Source organism: Rhipicephalus microplus, chromosome 7 (assembly GCF_043290135.1).
Source record: "Rhipicephalus microplus isolate Deutch F79 chromosome 7, USDA_Rmic, whole genome shotgun sequence".
Lineage (NCBI taxonomy): Eukaryota > Metazoa > Arthropoda > Arachnida > Ixodida > Ixodidae > Rhipicephalus > Rhipicephalus microplus.
In genome coordinates, this window is record NC_134706.1 from 138,981,847 (window position 1) to 139,002,414 (window position 20,568).

Sequence of the window (20,568 nt, forward strand, 5' to 3'; positions counted from 1 at the left end):
GTCGACGAACCATGCCGAGGGAACCGGAGCCACTCACCCGGCTGCTCAGCCTGCGCAAGGCAACCATTGCCCGCTCTCCGTTTGTTGTGATACATTCAATATGAGATTGCCAGTTTAGATGTTCATCATATATAACTCTGATGTAATTTATTAAATCCACTTGCTGGATACCGTGCTGCTTGTAAGAGATATTCTCACCGGATCGCTAATGGGAAGAACAATAATAGCACAGTTATTGGTATTAGGACGGAACTGTAGACCGTCTAGCCAATTCACAACCTCACTCAAGTACGACTGCAAAATATTGTGAAGAGGTTTTGCCTGCAACCATAGCAAAAAAAAAAGCAATGTGGTCCGCATAAACATAAGCCTGCGGCCCAGATCGAATGGGAATAGTACACATCAAGATGTTAAATATTGCTGGTGAATGTGCTGACCCTTCAGAGACGCCTCGCCTAAGTTTGTGCTTGCAGGAAGAAAAGCCATCCTCAACGCAGTAAAACTTACTTTCTTTTAAGAATTCGGTCAGCCATGCTTCAGTAAAAGCAGGGAATCTGTTGCACCATAAATGATTTATTAACAACGGATGTCTTGACACTATTGATTGTTTTATATATCTAAAAATAAATAAACTGCGTACTCTTTTTTTAATGCTCGGCATTGTGCACATTACTTTCGTGGTCTACATGCGTAGTCCATATTGAATGTCCAGATCTAAAGCCAATTTGACTAGGACTCAGCAGCTGTTGTTCATTAACAAATGTTATTGTATGACCATGAAGGGCCTATTTAATAGGTTTCACTACATTTGTTGTGAATGCTATTGGTCTTATATTATCAATATTAAAGCCGGCCCACCACTTTTTAAGCAGTGATATAATTTTAGCAATCTTCCACTCATGAGCTATCCATGCCTTCCTAATCGAGCAGTTTATTAGGCTTAGGTGATCATTGGGGAATTCCCGATTATGATTAGCATAGCGTTTTTGCACTTTAATTACCGTCAGGTGCGGCTTCTGTACAGTCGCGGTGCGCGCGTGCTTAGAAACAACACTACGAAACCAGCGTCCCGGCTAGCTCAACATGAAGCACAGAGGCTACCTGCACTCTCACACTCTTCTTTATTTCTTTTCCTTTTGTTTCACTATCTTGTGTCAGAGGTCCTACTTCTTTAGATTTCTGGTGGCCGATCCCCTGTAGTGGGTTGTGCCATTCTTCCGGTAACCATCATCATCATCACCAGGGTCAACCAACCGACCAACCATGGAGACAAACAAGCAAGCAAGATTCAAGCCTGTTACGCACGTCATTTTCGACCTCGATGGTGTGGTTTTAGGTGAGTGGAATACTTATTAGGCACTGCAGCTTGCATTTTCTTAACTCAGAACATTATTCATGTGCTGGATAAGATACTGCGTGCCAGCGGCTGTTTTAAATTCCTTTGACAACTGGGAATACGTCAGCGCAGCGAACGAATATTACCTATTCCGAACTCCAGAATGTCACTAAATAACAATTCAGCGCCCAGTAAGGTTAATCAGCGAAATTGAAACGTCCGGCTACCCTGCTTATCGCGAGCTAGAATTTACTAAAGGGTATCCTGTCCTAGCTTCTGAATTTTTACCACCACACTTAAAAGATGCGGATTTCAAACTTTCCGTTTGTTGACGTTAGTTTAAAGAATAATGAGGGCACCCAAAGGATCTTACGAGTAGTGATTCATGATGTGGCTGGTGTCATTCCCAGTAATAAATGCTGCCAAAATCTGAAGAGAAACTAAGGCAGTCGCAAAGACCCTTTGAGGTAGTGTATTGCAAAATTGTTTCTTCAACATGTTTTCTGAACACTTAAACAGTGCCAGGTTTTCCCATTCGGCATTAGGCTCAAATACCTCAGAAAATGGCTTTATTAGGAAGCCCACTATCTAGATAGCGCATCTAACAACCTTTCTCTATTTGCAGCACCGAATGGCTCTAGCCATCCCCAAAAGCGCCCGCAAGTTTCAGCAGTCGAGCAGACCATATTCAATCAACATGATTTTAAGGCGAAAGCGTTTAATGTCTCATACTGGTGGTGTCCGTCCATACCCTTGAATGATGCCAGCTGTGGCCTCTCACCGTCACACTCGATCCGCAGTTACGTCGTTGCTGAGAGTGTAAAGGAGGAAGAGAAACAAAAACAAGAAATATAACAAATAAAAACAAAAAAGAGGTAGAATAGTCACCATTGAATTGCCAGAGGCTTTCAATGAACACATTTTGAAATTTACAGTGTCCATCAGTATTCTTTATAGAATATGCGAGAACCATTAGCCAATTTGAATAATTGGTGTCACAGTGTAGTTGAGTGGCGAGAGATGGCAGGGAGCAATTAGGAACTGCAAGACAGTGCAATTGAATTTCTTTTACGGACAGCGATTCCCAAGCAATCATCAAACGAATTGGAAAACAAATTTTGTCTGGCGATGCTCTAGCGATATACTCTTGAACATCAGAAATTATCAATTGCGTGAGAAAAGACATTTTTACTATAACAAGCGTTTCATGTCGCACATTGTGTTCGATGAGTCAACACGGCGACTCATTCATGAATAATTCCTTGGTTTTGGGGCTTAATCAACACAAGTGTAGACTAGCGTACACAGTAAAGCAGTTGCAAGTTGAAGCATGCATTATTGATCGCAGTTACTTTAGGGTATCAGTGCTTTGAAAAGGTCTTTTTTTTTCGAACACTATCAAATCCACGACGCGTCTCTTGCTTATCGAGCAAAAGCAAGCATTCACCTCGAACAAATAAACATTCAAATAATGAGGATTTAAGCTGTCTCGTCATATGTACTGAACATTCACTGCATTACTATTTGCTCGTAATGGTTTTACGTTTCCATACTCATGCATTCGTTACAAGCAACATTGCATGTTTCATATTACTCTTAGTAGCCTGATCAAAGTGAAACTTTGGTCAATGCGCGATTAGTACTTTCTCTCTGTTCAAATGCACTTTCAGTGTTTTCAGTCGGATCACATTATATTCGAGCGCTCCTTGGGCGAGAATGGTAGAGCGACCACTCTACTCCTCGCAGTACCAGCACAGAAAACAACATTTCGCACGCGGTTGACCTCTGAGCTCAGCCAATGTCTGCTCCTTTCTCGCACGTGTGTCATAGCTTCAGCGCTATATTTATCGTGGTTCGTACAGCGCCGCCCTGGCGATCGAAGCACGTAGTTCTAAGGCGCTTCCGCGGTCGGAAGTGGCCGCTCGCTGATACGGTGCTGGCGCGTAACGTCAAAGGCCGGCTAAGTTGTGGCATATTCAAATGCAGTACTGCGTATCAATTTACCTATTGCATTTCTTTTGTTCTGAACGCTATGAATAAAAACAGAGGCCTCGTTATGCGCAGACAGACGGGCGAACAGAAAAGATTCTACTCTTGCTGTTTTGTCACGCAGCGTCAGACAGTTCACTAAACCAAATTTTGCGTGTTTGATAGATTTGTGAATAGGGAGAGGGTGAGAGGGCTTGCAGTGGAAACCAGGGTGAATAGGCAGAACACACACAGTACTTTTCCAAGAATAAAATGATCATATGTTGCATCATACAGCATAAAAAATTCAATTGGTTACCACCGCCAAGCCACTTATGCTACACCGTGTCACCAAGCATGCGATACGCATATAGTCTACATTGTTTGCAAGAAGTTACGTACAAGGAATGTTTGTCGTCGAAAAAACATAGCGACGCAGTGATGCTTGTAGAGCCATATCTGATCGAGGTTCGTAGAGTCATACCGTTTCAATCGTGGTGGCGTAAATATTTCACAAACGTTCTTTTCACCGTGTTAAAGGGGCCATCTAACACTTTTCGCGACTTCATAGTTTTACGTGTTTTTCTAGCAGGTTGTGTACATTGATGGCTTAAAAGATAAGTGCCGCAGAAACGGCTTTGATAGGGCCACGCAGTGCAAAGCTATTCAGCGTAGAAATATCAAAATACAATAAAATGGATGCTTACCCTCAACTCAATTTTCGCAGGCTCACCTTACCGTGTTTCCCTCGCCCTCTGACGTCGGAAGGCTGTCCAATGAAATGAACTAAAAGCCCTACCATACAGGAAGCTAGCATGACATATTGCCTGTTACGTCCTGCGTAATAAGGTGTCACTGGTGTCACACCATGATGCATACAGTTACGCGGCTCACCTTAATCTTCTTTTCTCTCTTTCCAGAATCACCCACAGCGTAATAATGACGCCATTGCTATGGTAACAAACAAGACGGTACTTGAAGAGGGAACGACACGTGCGAAACAAGCCAGCTCGCGAACGCTTCTGTATTGCTTTGTAGCTTTACGGATATTTATTTTTGCAATTACGTGTATATATGAACGCTCTAACGTAGTTTTTTATTTTATTTTCTTCATTAATGGCGCCAGCGTCTCCAGCGCGTTTCCTTCAGCACATTGCGTTCGGCGCATCCTTTGACCAGCTGGGCAGTTTTCAAGCTGGAAAGGTCGGAGAGCTTTATTCCCTATCACGCTGAGGAAAAATCATGCTAATTAAAACAAAACACACAGCAATTCCTATTCTGATGCAGTTCTGTGATCAAATTTAACGTTACATTTATTCAATCATGTGGCGGACACCTTCGGAAGTCACTTCCGCTCGCCGTAGTTCTGGCGAGCGCCACAACGAGTTATGCAGTCAGCACCGATGTGTTTAAGCTTTAGAGAGTCCCTTTAGGCTGTGTGACCCTGACTTACGACGCACGCGGTAGCCATAGCGAGGGCTAAGCCCCCAAAAACACGCCGTAAAATACCGTCTAACGTAAAGAGTAAAACAGAAAAAAAATACTCGGATGCTGCGCCGAGTGAGCGAAGGCAACATGTGACGAAGCCCGGATGTACTTGAACGCGGATCCAAGAAGATCACTCTCGCTGTTATTCCTCAGTATACACACTCAAAACGCGAAACTCGTCATGTAATCTCTTTTTTTCTAGGCTCCTATAAATCCGCCACTCGGAGGAAAACAGAGCTAACCTACATGGTTTATAAGTTCTGTTACATGATGTTTCACTGAAGTCGCGTGTTGATGCCTATGGCGCCCAGTAGGGTCGCACGGTCGTTTCGGAGCCCGAAAAAAGTGAGGTTTAAAACTGGCATCATTAACTATAGGCTGGATATAGAACCGAAATACGTCAAAATTGACATGTCGAATCTCTACTGAAGCAGGGAAAATTAGAACCGGACAGCTTTATTTTCGCTTCACGACCCCTTTAGGCTTTGTCGTCCTCCATGGTTATTGTCTTAGCTCTGAAGAGCTCTCTCATTTCAAAGGTATTATTGACGGAGATACCAAGGAAGGCATCCGCATGGTGTTCAAGGTAGAGCACCGGATGCCGAACTTATGACGAGCGTGCCAGCGTTACCTTACGTACAGAACCCAAAAGATGCGCTCCCGAGAGAGGGCACATCCGCTTCTCTTCACCTACAACTTGTAAACAAAATGCGTACATCGTGCTGCTGCTAGTCAATCGACAATCTTGATTTAACCATTCTACCACACTAAATTTGTTGGCACATTAGATTTAATGGCACCGTCTCCAACCAGCAAAACTCTTATAAGCTGTTAATGGATGGGCTAATTACCCCAAAGTTGCAAATGGGCTGCGCGATGTTTTGTAGTGGAGTACTCGCTGTTATTGTTCACTTGCTGCTGTTTTGTTTTTGTTTTGTTTTTTAATTCAGACACAAAAACCCACAGATGTGTCTCTAGGTATATAGCATTCACTGAAATTGCTCGCTGCAGAAGTAGCAGCCACTATTTATACATTGTTCTCTGCACAAAAACGTTCTCACTCAATTTATCTTCACTGGCAGTATGAAACTTCAAGTTGTGCCTTACGCGATTATGAGCAGTGCACTAACGCTTCATCAATACGCTTATGCTATAAAGTATTGTTATTATACATTTCAGCAATGTGTTGCTTTGGAAACTACTTATTTATGGCAAAGGAGTTCGGCGGAGACCCGAAAGCGGGCGGGAAGGTTAAGAAAGTGAAAATACACAACCCCCCGTTAGTAGCACGAAGCCACAAGGAAATCCGTGTGGATTGCTCAGAAAGACAGTCCTCTTAGTTGCCGCGAAATTTGTTCAGGTCCAGGGATCGAAACAGCGAGAAACGCCTTTCCGGATAAACGCCTTTCCGGGGTGGTTGCTTTACTAATTCAGCTCACCGGGAAGCACGATTCGCAGCGCGAGGGCGATTTTATCGACAACTCGAAGCACATGGATACAAGTAGTGTAATTGAGGTCTGTGGAAACCGGCAAGGCGGTAGAAGCGATAAGAAAGGGAAAGTAGAAAACCACCCGTTAGTGCATGGTTGTGTATTCTTACTGTATTCCTTCTCATATTATTTATTCTTATAGCGTGGTCACTGTTCGCCTTTCGTACCTGGAGGTTTAAACATGTTGTGTTTGCCCTCTGTGCGGTGTCTCAATTTAGTTTCATTACTATTCATCATTCATCTGTAAATCCATGCCCGTCATCGGAACATGGAACTGTTTATTTAGTCTATAGCATATCATCACACCGTTGTTGTTGTTTCTTACCACTACTCTTTTGTGCGCATGTGACGAGCTCAACTTTCTCAAATGTATTACAGCGAGCACGATTCTTCATTGATCATCTTCACCAAATCAAGTCTCTCTTTTTTTATTCCAGTTCCTTTAGGTAATATACTATCAAGTGAGGAAGCTATTTACCGTGCCCATAAGTATATTTCGCACATCTTTCGTCTCGAAGACGCAGACAAGGTGTACACAGCCGCCGTGGAAGAAGTGGCCGGACGGTACGGAAAGACGTACACGTGGGAGCTGAAGAAGAGAGTGATGGGAATGCCAGATGCCGATGCAGCCCGGATCGTCATTGACACACTGGGGCTACCGGTCAGTCAGGACTACTACTTGTACGAACTGGACCGCTTGTACGAAAATTCACTACCCAACTCGAAAGTTATGCCCGGTGAGTCTCCTCGAACAAAAAGTCATCAGCTTTTCTTTTCTACACATACGTTACCGAAACTTGCGCATTAAAGTTAGGTAGCATTGATCTCGATAAATTACCACGCTTGAGGATATAGACCTTAATGATTGTTTCTAATGTGTCCGGTGGCTGTACTCGATGGTCATCTATTTATGCAATAAAATCTTGTTTAAAAAAACTTGTGTAGAATTGCGCCTTTAGACGGAGCAGCCGGGCTCGTCAAATCATTTCCGGCAATGCTGATTTAAACCGCCTCCGGAGCTTGGGCAACAGATACCACGCAATTTAGGGCACATTTATATTGGTGAGAAGTTATCTACGTACACACTTGCTAGCTTGTATACAGCTCCTCAGATATCAGTGGAGTTACTCACTGTGAACTCGGTAGGGCTCCCGTAGTAGCTCAAGCTTACACGTTCCCAAGGTTCGGCCTTTATATATGCTTGATGCGATGAGAGACACGCCATTAGTTGTTCATCGTAAGCCTGGCCAGGGTTTCCGCTGAATTTTGAGTGAGGTTTGTCAAACGGCGAGCAAAATGACGCCAAAAGTTGCCATTTTTCTTCAAATTTCGCCAAGAAATTTGTCCCAGTACATAGGTCTGGCGTGCCTAGGCATAAAAATTGAAAATCATGTATAGCCCCGTAAAGTATGTTGCCATTTAAAAGCTCCAGTCACATCACTCGCTTCCCCAAGAGAGCAATTAGAAAGGACATGCATGCACTAGCAGAATTTGTGAACCTAGCGCCTCATAACAAAGTTTTGTGACGAATACAGGATGAAGCAGTCGCTACAAGAGAGCGCCAGCGTGCGTAGCCTAGCTGCATATTTCGAGAATTACGCTGCAGTGTAATTAGACGTATGATAAGCAAAGAACCTAATTACGAAGCTGCCGAAGGATATTCAAAAGCAATGCGAAGCTATTTCAATGCCCGCACCACGCTTTCTGTGTGGCAACGCTTGCGCTGTACATTCGCCGCACTATATAGTTTCTGAACTATGCCAAAAGAATCCCGACTTCTTGGGCCACCTGAAAAGTATAATAAAAAATTTATACTCAACATACAAAATTAAAGGGTGCCGCAGCAGTGAAAAAGTCGTCAAGCTATTCATGGCAGTTGGAGCTGCGTTGGGTAGGCAAGGCCTATATCCATCAAATAGCCACTTCAGAAGCGAAACATTTAAAACGCGTGTGTCCATTCCAATGCTGGCAATGAGCAGCCGAAGGGCTGAGCGTTCTTTGTCAGTGTTAGTGTCATAATGCAGTACTTCTCTTATCCCCTCTCATTCACGACAAACGAATAGTACGGGTGGAGAGTGAAGGAGTGTGAGAAGCACAAGGAGTGTCAAAGGTGTGCCCTCGGTAGGTGCCGATGGCTCAGTTGGCTAAGCACGTGGTGCCTATTGGCACGGCTTGATAGGTCGTTGTTTTGATGTTCGCGTGTCCACATTTCCAAATTTTCTTTTTTCTGGTTCACTTTTTTGATGCTGCACATGTTTAACAACGACATATGCTTGACGGAAATACGTCAGTTAGGACTTGGTGGACCCCATCATGCAACACTTTCATGTTGATACATCCTGACGGTGCACATTGCTCACAACGGTACTGAAACAACTTGAAATGGGTAGCACGTATATATATATATATATATATATATATATATATATATATATATATATATATATATATATATATATATATATATATATATATATATATATATATATATTTACCTTCTCTAGTGGTAGGTACAATTCAACTGAAAAATCCCGAATTTCGACAGCATTACCAAACGTACAATTCACTTTACCACCAGGCGCCGAGCAGCTGATACGCCACCTCCATGCGCACGGCGTTCCTATCGCGGCCAACACTAGCTCCATGCCACTTTCTTTCGGGCTCAAGATGACGCACCACGGAGATGTCTTGTCGCTCTTCAACCATGCGTTCATATCGGGTGGTGATCCGGAGCTTAAACATGGCAAACCAAACCCCGACATCTTCCTCATCTCAGCGTCCAAGTTTCATGACCATCCAGCCCCCGAAAAGGTATTGTCCCGGTTTAAAATGTGACTTAGTATGGCAATGACGAAGTGCTAAGTGGAACGCACTTGTACTGCAGCAGCGTTGTATGCTCTTGCTCGCAATTATATCCCATAAACCTGGAGGATAACAAAGGGAGCTCAACCTAATTTGAGGGCGACGTTTCGAGGAACAGAAAGTAAATAAATAGGGGTAACTCTAAGGAACAAGAAGAAAGCGGAGTGTATAGGGGAACGAAGGGTGTTAAGGGAACCGTAGAGGAAATTAAGATGAAAAAATGGTCATGGGCAGGGCACTTGGCGTGAAGGCAAGATAACCTCTGGTCATTAACGGGGCACTAACACAAAGCCTCTGTGGTATATTCCCAGAAGCATTTGTATCTCATCCGCAAAATGTCAACTGCGAATATTGCTGGGCAGGTATTTTAAAATAATATTGAAGTTTGCGTGAGCCCTCAACACTGTCGTGCCGTTAACACCTTAGAAAGGGACCCTTTAAGTACCCCCTACTACCCTAACGTCACCACGCTGCAGTTAACAAAACTAGTTATGATGATGTCATAGCCGCCATTTTTCTTTGGCCACGTTTGTTCCCGCAGTCTTTATTTCTCGGACGCTGGTTGCGAGTGCGTGCCCATGGCGCACGCTTAGAAAATTTTGATTTTAGTGACATTGAAGTCCCGTTTCCTATTCGAAAGCAATTCTTGATGCTTACCGTGCGAAACTGTGTCACAGTTCTGTGTGGTGACATAGTCAAAAGCTGCACACGCTAGGTGGCGACAGTTGCACCCAGTTTTTGGAGCTCTTTCAAATTGAAACTGACACTGATCGATAATGACGGGCCTGTAAATAATTATCTGCTGCAAACGATGTGTCCTGTCATGACTAACAGGCTCCCAGCAACACATTGCAGCAGAAAAACATGACGGCAAAGTTTTTGCAGCAACATGGCAAGTTGCGCCAGTTGGATTACAATCACAATTGAAAATTTTGTTAAAGCGCACTAAAAACGGGTGGACAGAAGAGGCTGACAAGGACAGCACTTGTTCTAACACTTATCCCGACGCCTATTACTTGTAAAATATAACAAATGATAAATATTATATACAATTTTTTGTAATCCTGACAACAGTGGTTTCTGTTGCACCTTGTTCTGATGCACATGCGCAAAAGACCATGTATCCGCTTTGAATACCTTTTCTGATTAATAAACCATCAGTTCTGAGAGCAAGCGCTGTCCTTGTGAGCCTCTTCTGTCCGTCCGTTTTTTAGTGCGCTTCAACAAAATTTTTAATTATGCCAAAGTTTGGTTTCAGCAGCCCTTTAAGGATCACAGACTGGATTCCAAGATAAGGCAAGTGGGTGAAGGGGAGGGACAAAGTTAAGTGAGCAGATGAGGTTAGACGTTTGTGGGTAGGAAGTTGCAGCAACAAGAACAGGACCGAGTTTAGTGGCACACATCGGAAAGGCCTTTGTTCTACAGTGGGTATAATCAGGAAGATGGTCATGATAATGATAATGATGTTGATGTTGATGATGATGATAATAATAATATCCCCGTCATGTCCTTGGTGGAGGTGCTAAGCTGCTTGGTCAGTCATCTTAGTAGCTTCGATGCACCGTCCGCTGCGAAGATATACCTCTTGGGGTTGTAGTGAGTCGTACCCTGTGAAATGCTGCAACATACACTGACTTCTAATGAACAGCAAATGTTTCCGTGCACACAGCTGTCTAACATATTGTGATGTTTACATCAACTTCAGTAAAAAAAAGGCGTTGCGTCAATAAAAGTAGAAAACGCATCGATGTAATTCATGCGTTTCGGTCTCTCGCTTCATAACTTGTCGATGGCTCGTCAAGCGAAAAAATTTAGGACGTCATCGGTGTAACACGTTGGCGGTGCCTTTGAGGCAAATTTAACACGAGTTATGCAAAGATCATCACCACGTAAACACGTCACACGGAACGTCATCGTGACGTCATAGACCGCCATGTATTCTGACGCCATCTTCATTTCATATAGCACCAAAAAGCCTTTTTCTAACGATGTCACTTTTACATATGATATCATCATTTAGTCATAGATGACCTAGTCACGAAGACAATGCAAAACAAGGTAAGGTGCAGAAAGCGCTTCCGTTCGTAATTGAAAGGTGGAGGACTAATATAACGATTAAGAAGCAGACAGCATCCAGCATCGAATTGTCTAACGAGAATGCATAAAGACCCCGTGCAATTTTCTAAGCGCTCAGTGCTACACACGTCTATTTTATGGTATTGTTCACCATAATGTCTTGTTAATGTTCTTGTTATTTCTTGTGGGCGAAACAAGGTTCTGGTATTTGAGGACACGCCCGCTGGTGTGACGGCTGCCCTGGACGCCGGAATGCAAGTCGTGATGGTGCCGGACCCTCGGATGGACCAAAAAAACCGAAATAGGGCAACCCTGTGCATCGATTCGCTCACGGACTTCGAACCAGAGCTATTCGGACTACCACCCTATCCGGCAGCGGCTAAAAAAAGTGAGAACGGACTTCTTTTCGAGCTCTGTCAATGCATAACAATATATTTGCGAAATAATTTATGAATTGGGTACTCACACAAAGAACAGAGAAATCCATCTTTAGGGCCACAAAAGAGCTGTGTCGCTCCACAAAAAGTTCTGTCCGCATCGCCGATCATTTAATACTCGCCAGCTCAAGCATCTCAAGAAAAACCGGGATTTTTCAAAATTAAAAGTATATGTGCATCCCGCCTATGCAACGTATCTGACGTTTTGATGGAACAGCTAGAAACTCAATGACATTAGGACTGGGGCCATAGCACGAGAAGGTTCATTCGCACGACGAATGCGATCGTGGACGGATAAGTCACGTGACATGAGACGTGATTCTGATCCCTCCGCCGCCAGAATTTACTCGACAGGGAATAATCAACGCTACAAGCGAATGCCAAGTTCCGTCGTTTCACAAATCTTTCCGCACTGACTGAAGTGGAGACGCGAGAACGGGTGCCGTATGGTGACGTAGTAAGCAATCCCCGGGGTCGAATCGTGATTTCATCCGTCGTCTGGATACAGCCGAAAAAAAAAACCAAGGAAGAGGACAGGTCATGCGCTACCTTTCAAGTGAATTATGGCTTCTATGAACGTTCTTAGGCAACTAGGTCAGAAGTTTATCTTCTTTGATCCTAACTACATTGGTCCCGTCGGATCTTTACACTGCAAATACCACAAGAAGAAAGAGTCCCTGGCGCAATCTTTGTCGCCTGAACTTCCTTAGCAGCTTACCTATAGGTGCACATCATGCAGAACGCTATCGTGTCCAAAGCTTGTATATTGTCGCGGGTTATAAATTACAGGGGTTTTTTTTAAAAAACATGGGCTTTCGAACTCGTAGAGACGCTCTCAAAAGAAGACCGCTAAGATTGTCATCTTCTTCACTAGCCTGCGCAGTGCCTCTCGAGCAAATCCGCGTTCTTCGCTGTCGTCGCTATCTCGCCGCTAAATGCAGCTATGCACGCGGCATTACCCTCCCGTCAGAGTGAGCGTCGTCGCGATGCTCCCCACGTAGAGATGCGGCTAGCGGGTGTTTACATCGCTGAGAGTAGTAAAGTTTCATGCGGACCACGTGCACAATCTCAGGCATATGCTGGCGACGCTTTGAACAGGAGGAGACGCCGGGCACGACTTCGTACGTCACGTCGCTAAGACGGCGCAAAACCGTGTAGGATCCGAAGTATCGGCGTAGGAGTTTCTCTGAGAGGCCTCGTCGTCATACAGAAAACCAAACCCAGACTCTATCTCCTGGTTGATAAATGACGAATCGATGGCGAGGGTTGTACCGTTGGGCGTCAAGTTTCTGCTGGTTCATTATTCTGACGCGGACAAGCTGCCTTGCTTCCTCAGCGCGGTCAGTGAACTATGCGGCGTCTGGGTCTGACTCAATGCAATCGTAAGGCAGCATGGCGTCAAGCATTGTAGTAACTTCTTTGCCATGAATTAGTGCGAACAGCATCATTTTTGTTGTTTCCTGGCGCGCCGTATTATACGCGAATGTGATGTACGGCAATATTAGGTCCCGATTCTTGTATTCCACGTCGACGTACATGCTAAGCATGTCAGCGATTGTCTTGATTTAGTCGTTCTGTAAGCCCATTCGTTAGTGGGTGGTAAGTTGTTGTCTTCCTGTGCGCTGTGCCACTGAGCGTAAGCACAGTGCACAAAAGCTCGGCGGTAAACGGTACCTTTGTCTGTTACGATGACAGCTCGAGCACCATGTCTCAGGACAATGTTCTTGATGAAGAACTGGGCCGCTTCAGCTGCAGTGCCACCCACAATCGCCTTGTTCTCCGCCTATCGGGCGAGGTAGTTCATCTGCACTATAACCCATTTGTTGCCGCTGTCCAATGTTGGGAATGCGCCCAGCAGATCCATTCCGATTTGAGAAAAAGGAGTTTCTGGCATGGGCACAGAATGTAAAGCCCAGCGGGTTTGACAGGTGGTACTTTGCACCGCTGACAGTCATTGCATGTTCGGGCGTAATGTTTTACCTCTGCTGCAATTCTGGGCCAGTAATATTTTTCTTTGACGCGTGTCAGTCTTCTTGTGAAACCGAGGTGGCCCGCAGTGGCTTCGTCATGGCAGGCTTGTAAAATTTTGCTACGGAGAGCTTCAGGAACTACGAACTACGAGCAAATAGCTTCTACCTGTTGATGAGAAATTTTTTTACAGAATTCCGTCCCGTAAACAGAATGACGATAAGCTCTTTCAAAAACACTCTTCCAAAACACGCGGCTCGTTCGTTCAAGAATTCTATAAGCGAGTTAAGCTCCCGATCATCTTGTTCTTGCCGAGAAACGATAGCTGCATCAACAACTCCTAAAAAACCTGTGAATTCATCACCCTCTGTAGCCGGTGATTCAATCGGTGACATTGACAAACAGTCGGCGTCTAAGTGTTGCCTTCTGGACTTGTATACTACGGCCATGTTGTACTCCTGGAGCCGTAAGTTCCATCGTGCTAAACGTTCAGATGGGTATTTCATGTTGGTCAACCAGCAAAGAGAGCGATGGTCGTTTACAACAAGGAAAGCGTGGCCATATAAGTACGGGCGGAACTTCGCAACTGCCCAAACGACAGCCAGACACTCCTCCGTTGTTGAGTAGTTGGACTAGGCGCGTGTCAACGTTCTGCTAGCGTAGGCAACTACTCTCTCCACACTATCTTGGCATTGGACAAGAACAGCACTTAGGTCCACACTGCTGGCGTCTGTATCGATGGATGTTGGTGCATTCTCGTCGAAGTGAGCGAAGATGGGTGGAGTTTGTACACGCTATCGCAGCTCGTTGAACAAGGCTTCTTGCTCTTCATTCCATACAAACGCAACGTCTTTCCTTGTGAGGCAGGTGAGTGGAGAGGCGATGTGTGCGAAACCTGCTATAATTCGCCAATAGAAGGCGCAGAGACCCAGAAAACGCCTGACCACTTTCTTATCAACATGCCTTGCAAACTTTGCAACGGCTACAGTTTTATCTGGGTCAGGCTTCACACCTTTGCGATTGACCACGTGTCCTAGGTACTGGAGTTCTCCGAAGTTGAAGGGGCATTTTTCCGGTTTGAAAGCCAGTCCAGCGGACCGTATGGCTTTAAGGACTGACAGTAGCCGCTTTAGATCTTCTTCAAACGTGGACGAAAAAATAATCACGTCGTGGAGGTACACAAGGCATGTTTTATATTTGAGGCCAGACAGAATGGTATCCATTAGTCTCTGACATGTGGCTGGAGCTAAGCATAGGCTCAAAGGGAGGGCTTCGAATTCATAAAGCCCATCAGGTGTCACGAAGGCGGTCTTTTCTCGGTCGCGCACTTCTACTTCTATTTGCCAGAATCCACTTTTGAGGTCCTTTGACGAGAAGTAGCGTGCATGCCGTAGCCTGTCCGAAGAGTCATCGATCCGTGGTAATGGATAAACGTCTTTTTGTAACGTGGTTTAGCTTACAATAATTGATGCAGAAACGCAAGCTGTCATCTTTCATCTTTCTTTTTCACGAGTTCAACTGGCGATGCCCAAGGACTCTTTTATGGTTGGATTACATCATCCTCTAGCATCTTCTTGACTTGCTGCTATAATAACTCCCGTTTCTTCTGAGGGACGCGATATTGGTTCTGTCGAATCGATCTTGTTGTGTCTTCCGTAATGATGCGATGCTTAGTCAGAGGCGTTCGCCCTACTCTTGATGTTGATGAGAAGCAGTCCTTGAACTGGTCGAGCAGCTCTACAAGACGGCATCTTTCAGTCGGTGTTAAACTCAGACCGATATCGACTCGTGGTGTATGTGGAGGTGATTGAGCTGTGGCTTCCCCTTGCATAAGAAGACAGTCGTGAAAGTAGTCGAGCTCTTCGAGGTACGCCACAGCCGTGCCTTTACCGATGTGCCGGCGCTCATTCGTGAAGTTGGTCAGAAGCATCTCTGCGCGCCCATCCACTAAGCTGACGATGCCGCGAGCGATGGCGATGCCTTGGCGAAAAAGAAGGGCAGTGATGTGTTCGGCTATGGCGTCTTCATAACAGTGCACGCCGCAACACACGGAAACAAAACTACATGACAGTGGTGGCACGCAGACGTAACATCCTGGGTTCTTGGTCTGGAACATGGGTCACAGGCTTGTCAGCGGCGAATGTAATCACACTATCGCGTATGTCGACCACAGCACCGCACTCTCTTAAGAAGTCCATTTCCAGTATCATACGTTTGCAGCACTCTGGTAGGATCAGAAATGTGGCTACAAAAGCCACATTCTCAATCGTGAGTCTTGCTGTACATTTTCCCGTGGGTGTCATTACCTGGCCTCCAGCATTTCGGATATAAGGGCCCGTCCATTCCATCCTGACTTTATTGAGTTCGTCTGCCGATCGTTCACTCACTATGAAAAAGTCTGCACCCTGATCGACTAAGGCCGTCAATTAAACGCCATCAATCGTCACAGCGAGGTCGGCAGTCACTGTTTTCTCGGCGGAGTCTTCATCATTGTCTCTCACGTGTTTCGGCAGCAGTGGGGGATTTTCAGCAATTCGACGGCTTGCAACCTTCCCCCAGAGGTCGCTGCTTTCAGTTTCCCTGCCGTGAGCTGATAGACCGACCTCTGACAGCGTCACCAAAACTACTGCGGCTCTGTGAACCAAAGCGAGCCGGGGATGGTGAGCGCGTCCGGAAGGTAGCAGAGCCTTCCCGCCTGACAGCCTTGTCGTCGTTGATGGGACACGGCTTTCGTCGAACTGTCGGCGCGTAGCTGTAGGTGCACTACCGCGGTATTCAGCTCGGCGATGTGGGCAACAACGGTAAATGTGCCCTGGCTCTCCGCAGTTGCGGAAGAGTGGTCGGTGATCCGCAGTGCGCCATATGTCGGTTTTCCGCATATAGGGTCGCCTGGCAGAATCCTGCTGAGCCCAGGCTGCCACAGGATACGGTTCGATGTACTGCGGCGCTGGCATGGGCGTGGGTTGACGAACAGCGTCTGCATAGCTGTATCCGTTCAGCTGGTAGGATACTTCTGGGGACAATGGATGACGCACAGCGTCTGCGTAGGTACACGAATTTGGATGGTACGGTGGAGCGGAATATTACTGAGGAGAAGCAAACGCTTGTTGAAGTTCATGGCAAACAACTTCAGCGACGGAGGCTAGCGTGGACTCCTGCTGCGGGGGCGCCTGTGACTGCAATATGTACTTGGCGTTCTCCTTCGTGATCTTCTCACGCACAATCTGTCTAGTCAGGTGGCGTAGAGAAAACTCGTCGTTTGCGCTAAGTGTGGCGGCACCAGCAGCTGCGCCGGTGGCCGGGTGATCAGACTGTCGGTACCATCCACTGTTGTTGGCGGATTGCGCACAAGACCAACAAATAGCTGCTCTTTGACGCCCCTCATGAAATGGCTTAGCTTTTGAGCCTCGGGCATGTTGGGGTTCACGCGGTGGCACAGACGCACCATATCTTCAGCAAACGTGGCGACGCTTTCATGCAGGTGTTGGGCGCGTCCTTCAAGAAGGCGTTGTGCGTTTTCGCGTCGGTCCGCGTTACCAAAGGTGTCAATAAACCGACGACAAAACTCCTCCCATATCGTCAATGTTGTCTCGCGGTTTATAAACCACGTCTTCGTGCCGTCTTCGGGGGCGAAATATACGTGGAAGAGCTTTCCATCGAGACTCCAGTAGTTCAATTTAGCTACCCGCTCAAACTGCCAGTCTTGCGCATCTTCGTTCGGCCGGCCATGAAATGGTTCAGGAATGCGCACATTCTGGACCGTCACCAGTGCAGGACCCCTTGCGTTTTCTTGAGTTGGGGTGGCTGCCGGAAGTGTCGCTTCCTCTAAAAGGCCAAATACTGGTTCAAGACCTTGAAAGCGACGGCTTGAGTGGTGCACAGGCGTCTCCACGCGTGGCTGTCTCGTAGGGCTGAACTCAGGGCTTCTCACAGAGGTGCAGATCATAAAATGGTAGTACCCAGCTCCTCCACCAGTGTCGCGGGTTATAAATACAGAGGTTTATTTAAAAGCACGGACAGTGGAACTCGTAGAGACGCTCTCAAAAGAAGGCCGCTAAGACTGTCATCTTCTTCACTCACCTGCGCTGCGCCTCTCGAGCAAATCCACGTTCTTCGTTGTCGTCGCTATCTCGTCGCTAAATGCAGCTATGCACGTGGCAATATAAACTAAATATGGAACAAATTACGTTGGCTAAACTCTGCAGCTTTTTTTTTACTTCTCTGAGTGATTTTCTTCTACCCTCACGGAGCCTACACTCCACATGTGTGAGCTAGTGCCAAGACTTTTTCAGAACATTCAATCGCTCGGTTGAGGAGCATTTCTTTTGATATTGGTTATTCGATCTGCCGACAATAAATGTTGTGTAATTACGTCTCTGTGTCTGTTTCAATCATCTTTGGCGCAGGTCCGAGCCGTTCGGAAAGCATCAAAGACATAAAGCCACAAGAACCCGCGTCTAAGTTCAAGCCAGTATCTTATGTCATCTTCGACTTGGACGGCCTTCTTTTAGGTAACATAGGATCATACTTATTGTGCAAACTTCGATACAAGTGAAAATGCTCCTAGCAATATCAAAAAGCCACAGTGTCTTGTCAGGATGACATCGCTTATGGTTACCTCGGTGAGAAGAGTTCTAGCAGGAGGCCACACTTAATAATGGGTCAGGTGCGTGCGTGCGTGCGTGCGTGCGTGTGTGTGTGTGTGTGTGTGTGTGTGTGTGTGTGTGCGTGTGTGTGCATGCGTGTGTGCGTGTGTGTGTGTGTGTGTGTGTGTGTGTGTGTGTGTGTGTGTGTGTGTGTGTGTGTGTGTGTGTGTGTGTGTGCGTGTGTGTGTGTGTGTGTGTGTATAAGCTGCTATTTTCCTATAAGTTTGTTTTCGTATGCACGCACTCTTGAGCTCAAGCAGCACGTGACCTCGAGGTGTACTTCACACTTCGCTGCGCGGCACGTGTGCTGACCAGATCTTCTTGTCTATGCTTATTTTCTCGTTGTTTGACAGTCTTGAAAGAATTCAGTGTTGTCATGAGACGAAACATTCTTTATAATCACGCTGGTGAAGCAACGCGTTCATCGTTCTTGTACATACACGTACCATTCTTGGCACCACTACAAGACACGGAGAAGTTGTATTCCGCTGCTGTGGAGAGCGTGGCCTCACGCTACTCGAAAAATCTCACCTGGGAACTCAAGAAGCGGGTGCTGGGATTCACCGAGGCTGACGCAGCGCACACGATCGTCGAGGCCCTAGGTCTGCCCCTGGCACCAGACGAGTTCATGGTTGCGGTGGACTGCATATACAAGGAGACGGCCCCCAGCGCCCAGTTTATGCCCGGTGAGCACGAATGGGCCAATTATGGCGAGACAGAGAGCATGTTTCATTTAGCTCTAAACGAATATAAAGATGAAACACACTACGGCATAAAAGAGGGCCATACATGGGCACCACTCTTTCTTTTCGATATAAAGCTTACTACGGTGCCCGACGTACCTACTCAAATCTTACGTTGTGAATGTGTGCGATGCTCATTTTCTCCTGAAGCGCGTTCCAAGTGTAATTTATGAACTAATTTTGTTTGGAAAATGAGCAGTATACCTCCTTTACCGTGATTTCCAGGTGCCGAAAGGCTTGTGCGTCACCTACACGAGCATGCTGTGCCCATGGCCATTGCAACTGGTTCTGCTGCGCCCTTGTTCGACCTGAAAATGACGCGACACCATGATGTGCTGGCTTTGTTCCATCACGTTGTCTGCGCGGGTGAGAACCCCGAAATTAAGCACGGCAAACCACACCCAGACATATTCCTCGTCGCGGCGTCTAGGTTCGACGGGAAACCACCATCGGAGAAGGTAACAGAAACACGCACATCTGGCAGAAACATAACCTGAGAAGAGCGTGTCGCTTCAATGAATTGATTTGTATTGGTGTAGATATAAGGAAGCTTGCATGCGGCATTCACGTTTTAACGTCCTCGTTACTGCGTCAAAATGCTCGTGTATACACGCATGTAAATTAACGAACCCACTTGCGCATGCCACATTTTCTAGGTTGAGTGTTTGGGCAGCTACTCCCTAATATTTTTCACTTACTTCATGAAGATGAGGAATCTGCAAGACAGCAGCAGCCAGAGTTTGAAGTGAGGGAGAAACCTCAGAAGGGGACCAACTTTACATCTCGTGTCTGCAGGTTGAACACCTTTCTTCAGTACGTGCCGTTCAGACAACGGAATTTTTACGTGCTGTGTAAATTTCCGACTACCTGGAAACTCCATCCTCTGGCCACCATAGTGCGTCATTTCACTAAGTTCAAGAGACTATGAATAACAAGAAACGTGTATTGTGAAGAGACACACCGTCTCGTGCAGGTTCTGGTGTTCGAAGACGCGGTCAACGGCGTGACGGCTGCCCTGGCTGCCGGAATGCAGGTCGTTATGGTTCCCGATCCTCGCATCGACGAAGAGCACCGGCGTAGGGCCACTACTTGCGTGACCTCGCTGCTTGAGTTCAAGCCCGAGCTATTCGGTCTTCCAGCTTTCTACACTCCTGCACAGGACCCGAAGAAACTTAAGCCAACTTCCAGTGGACCGTCATTGGTGCATCACTCCGTGACCGGTGCAAGTCTTCCGACTTAAGTGTGAATAAAACTCACAAAAAATAAATGGAGCTCGCGACCTGCATCAGTTAGTGATATAGATTTCGGACCGAGTCGCCATACAAAGTGTGTATGTACTCTTCGCTTCTGTGCACAACACGCCGAGAGTGACCTTTAGCGAAAAAAAAAGGTTCTGTAGTTCCATGGCCGACTTGAACAAGTTACATCGCACTCGATGCCGCGCAAGAGTTATTATCTTCGGGGTGAACATGGACTGAGGAGAAACCAAGGCACCACTAAGCCGGCATTTCTGTAGCTATCACTTATTTTGCGTCGGTGTTTTCACACTTTTTT

General features: G+C 46.1%; 1 protein-coding gene across 1 annotated transcript; it reads left to right on the plus strand.

The window, feature by feature from the left end:
- Positions 1 to 1,208: 1,208 nt before the first annotated feature.
- Positions 1,209 to 20,269, plus strand: LOC119185961 (uncharacterized). Its single transcript, XM_075868312.1, has 8 exons — positions 1,209 to 1,336; positions 6,801 to 7,019; positions 8,861 to 9,093; positions 11,419 to 11,608; positions 18,032 to 18,136; positions 18,739 to 18,957; positions 19,240 to 19,472; positions 19,988 to 20,269. The coding sequence occupies exons 1-8, from the start codon at positions 1,264 to 1,266 to the stop codon at positions 20,252 to 20,254; spliced, it is 1,539 nt and encodes a 512-aa protein (XP_075724427.1). The 5' UTR covers positions 1,209 to 1,263; the 3' UTR covers positions 20,255 to 20,269.
- The last annotated feature ends 299 nt before the right edge of the window (positions 20,270 to 20,568 follow it).

Bases quoted from the DNA above. Each gene is read 5' to 3' on its own strand.
- LOC119185961 (XM_075868312.1), top strand. From the start codon at position 1,264: ATGGAGACAAACAAGCAAGCAAGATTCAAGCCTGTTACGCACGTCATT. The intron at 1,337-6,800 runs GTGAGTGGAATA...TTCGTCTCGAAG, and splicing joins CCTCGATGGTGTGGTTTTAG to ACGCAGACAAGGTGTACACA. The intron at 7,020-8,860 runs GTGAGTCTCCTC...CTTTACCACCAG, and splicing joins CAACTCGAAAGTTATGCCCG to GCGCCGAGCAGCTGATACGC.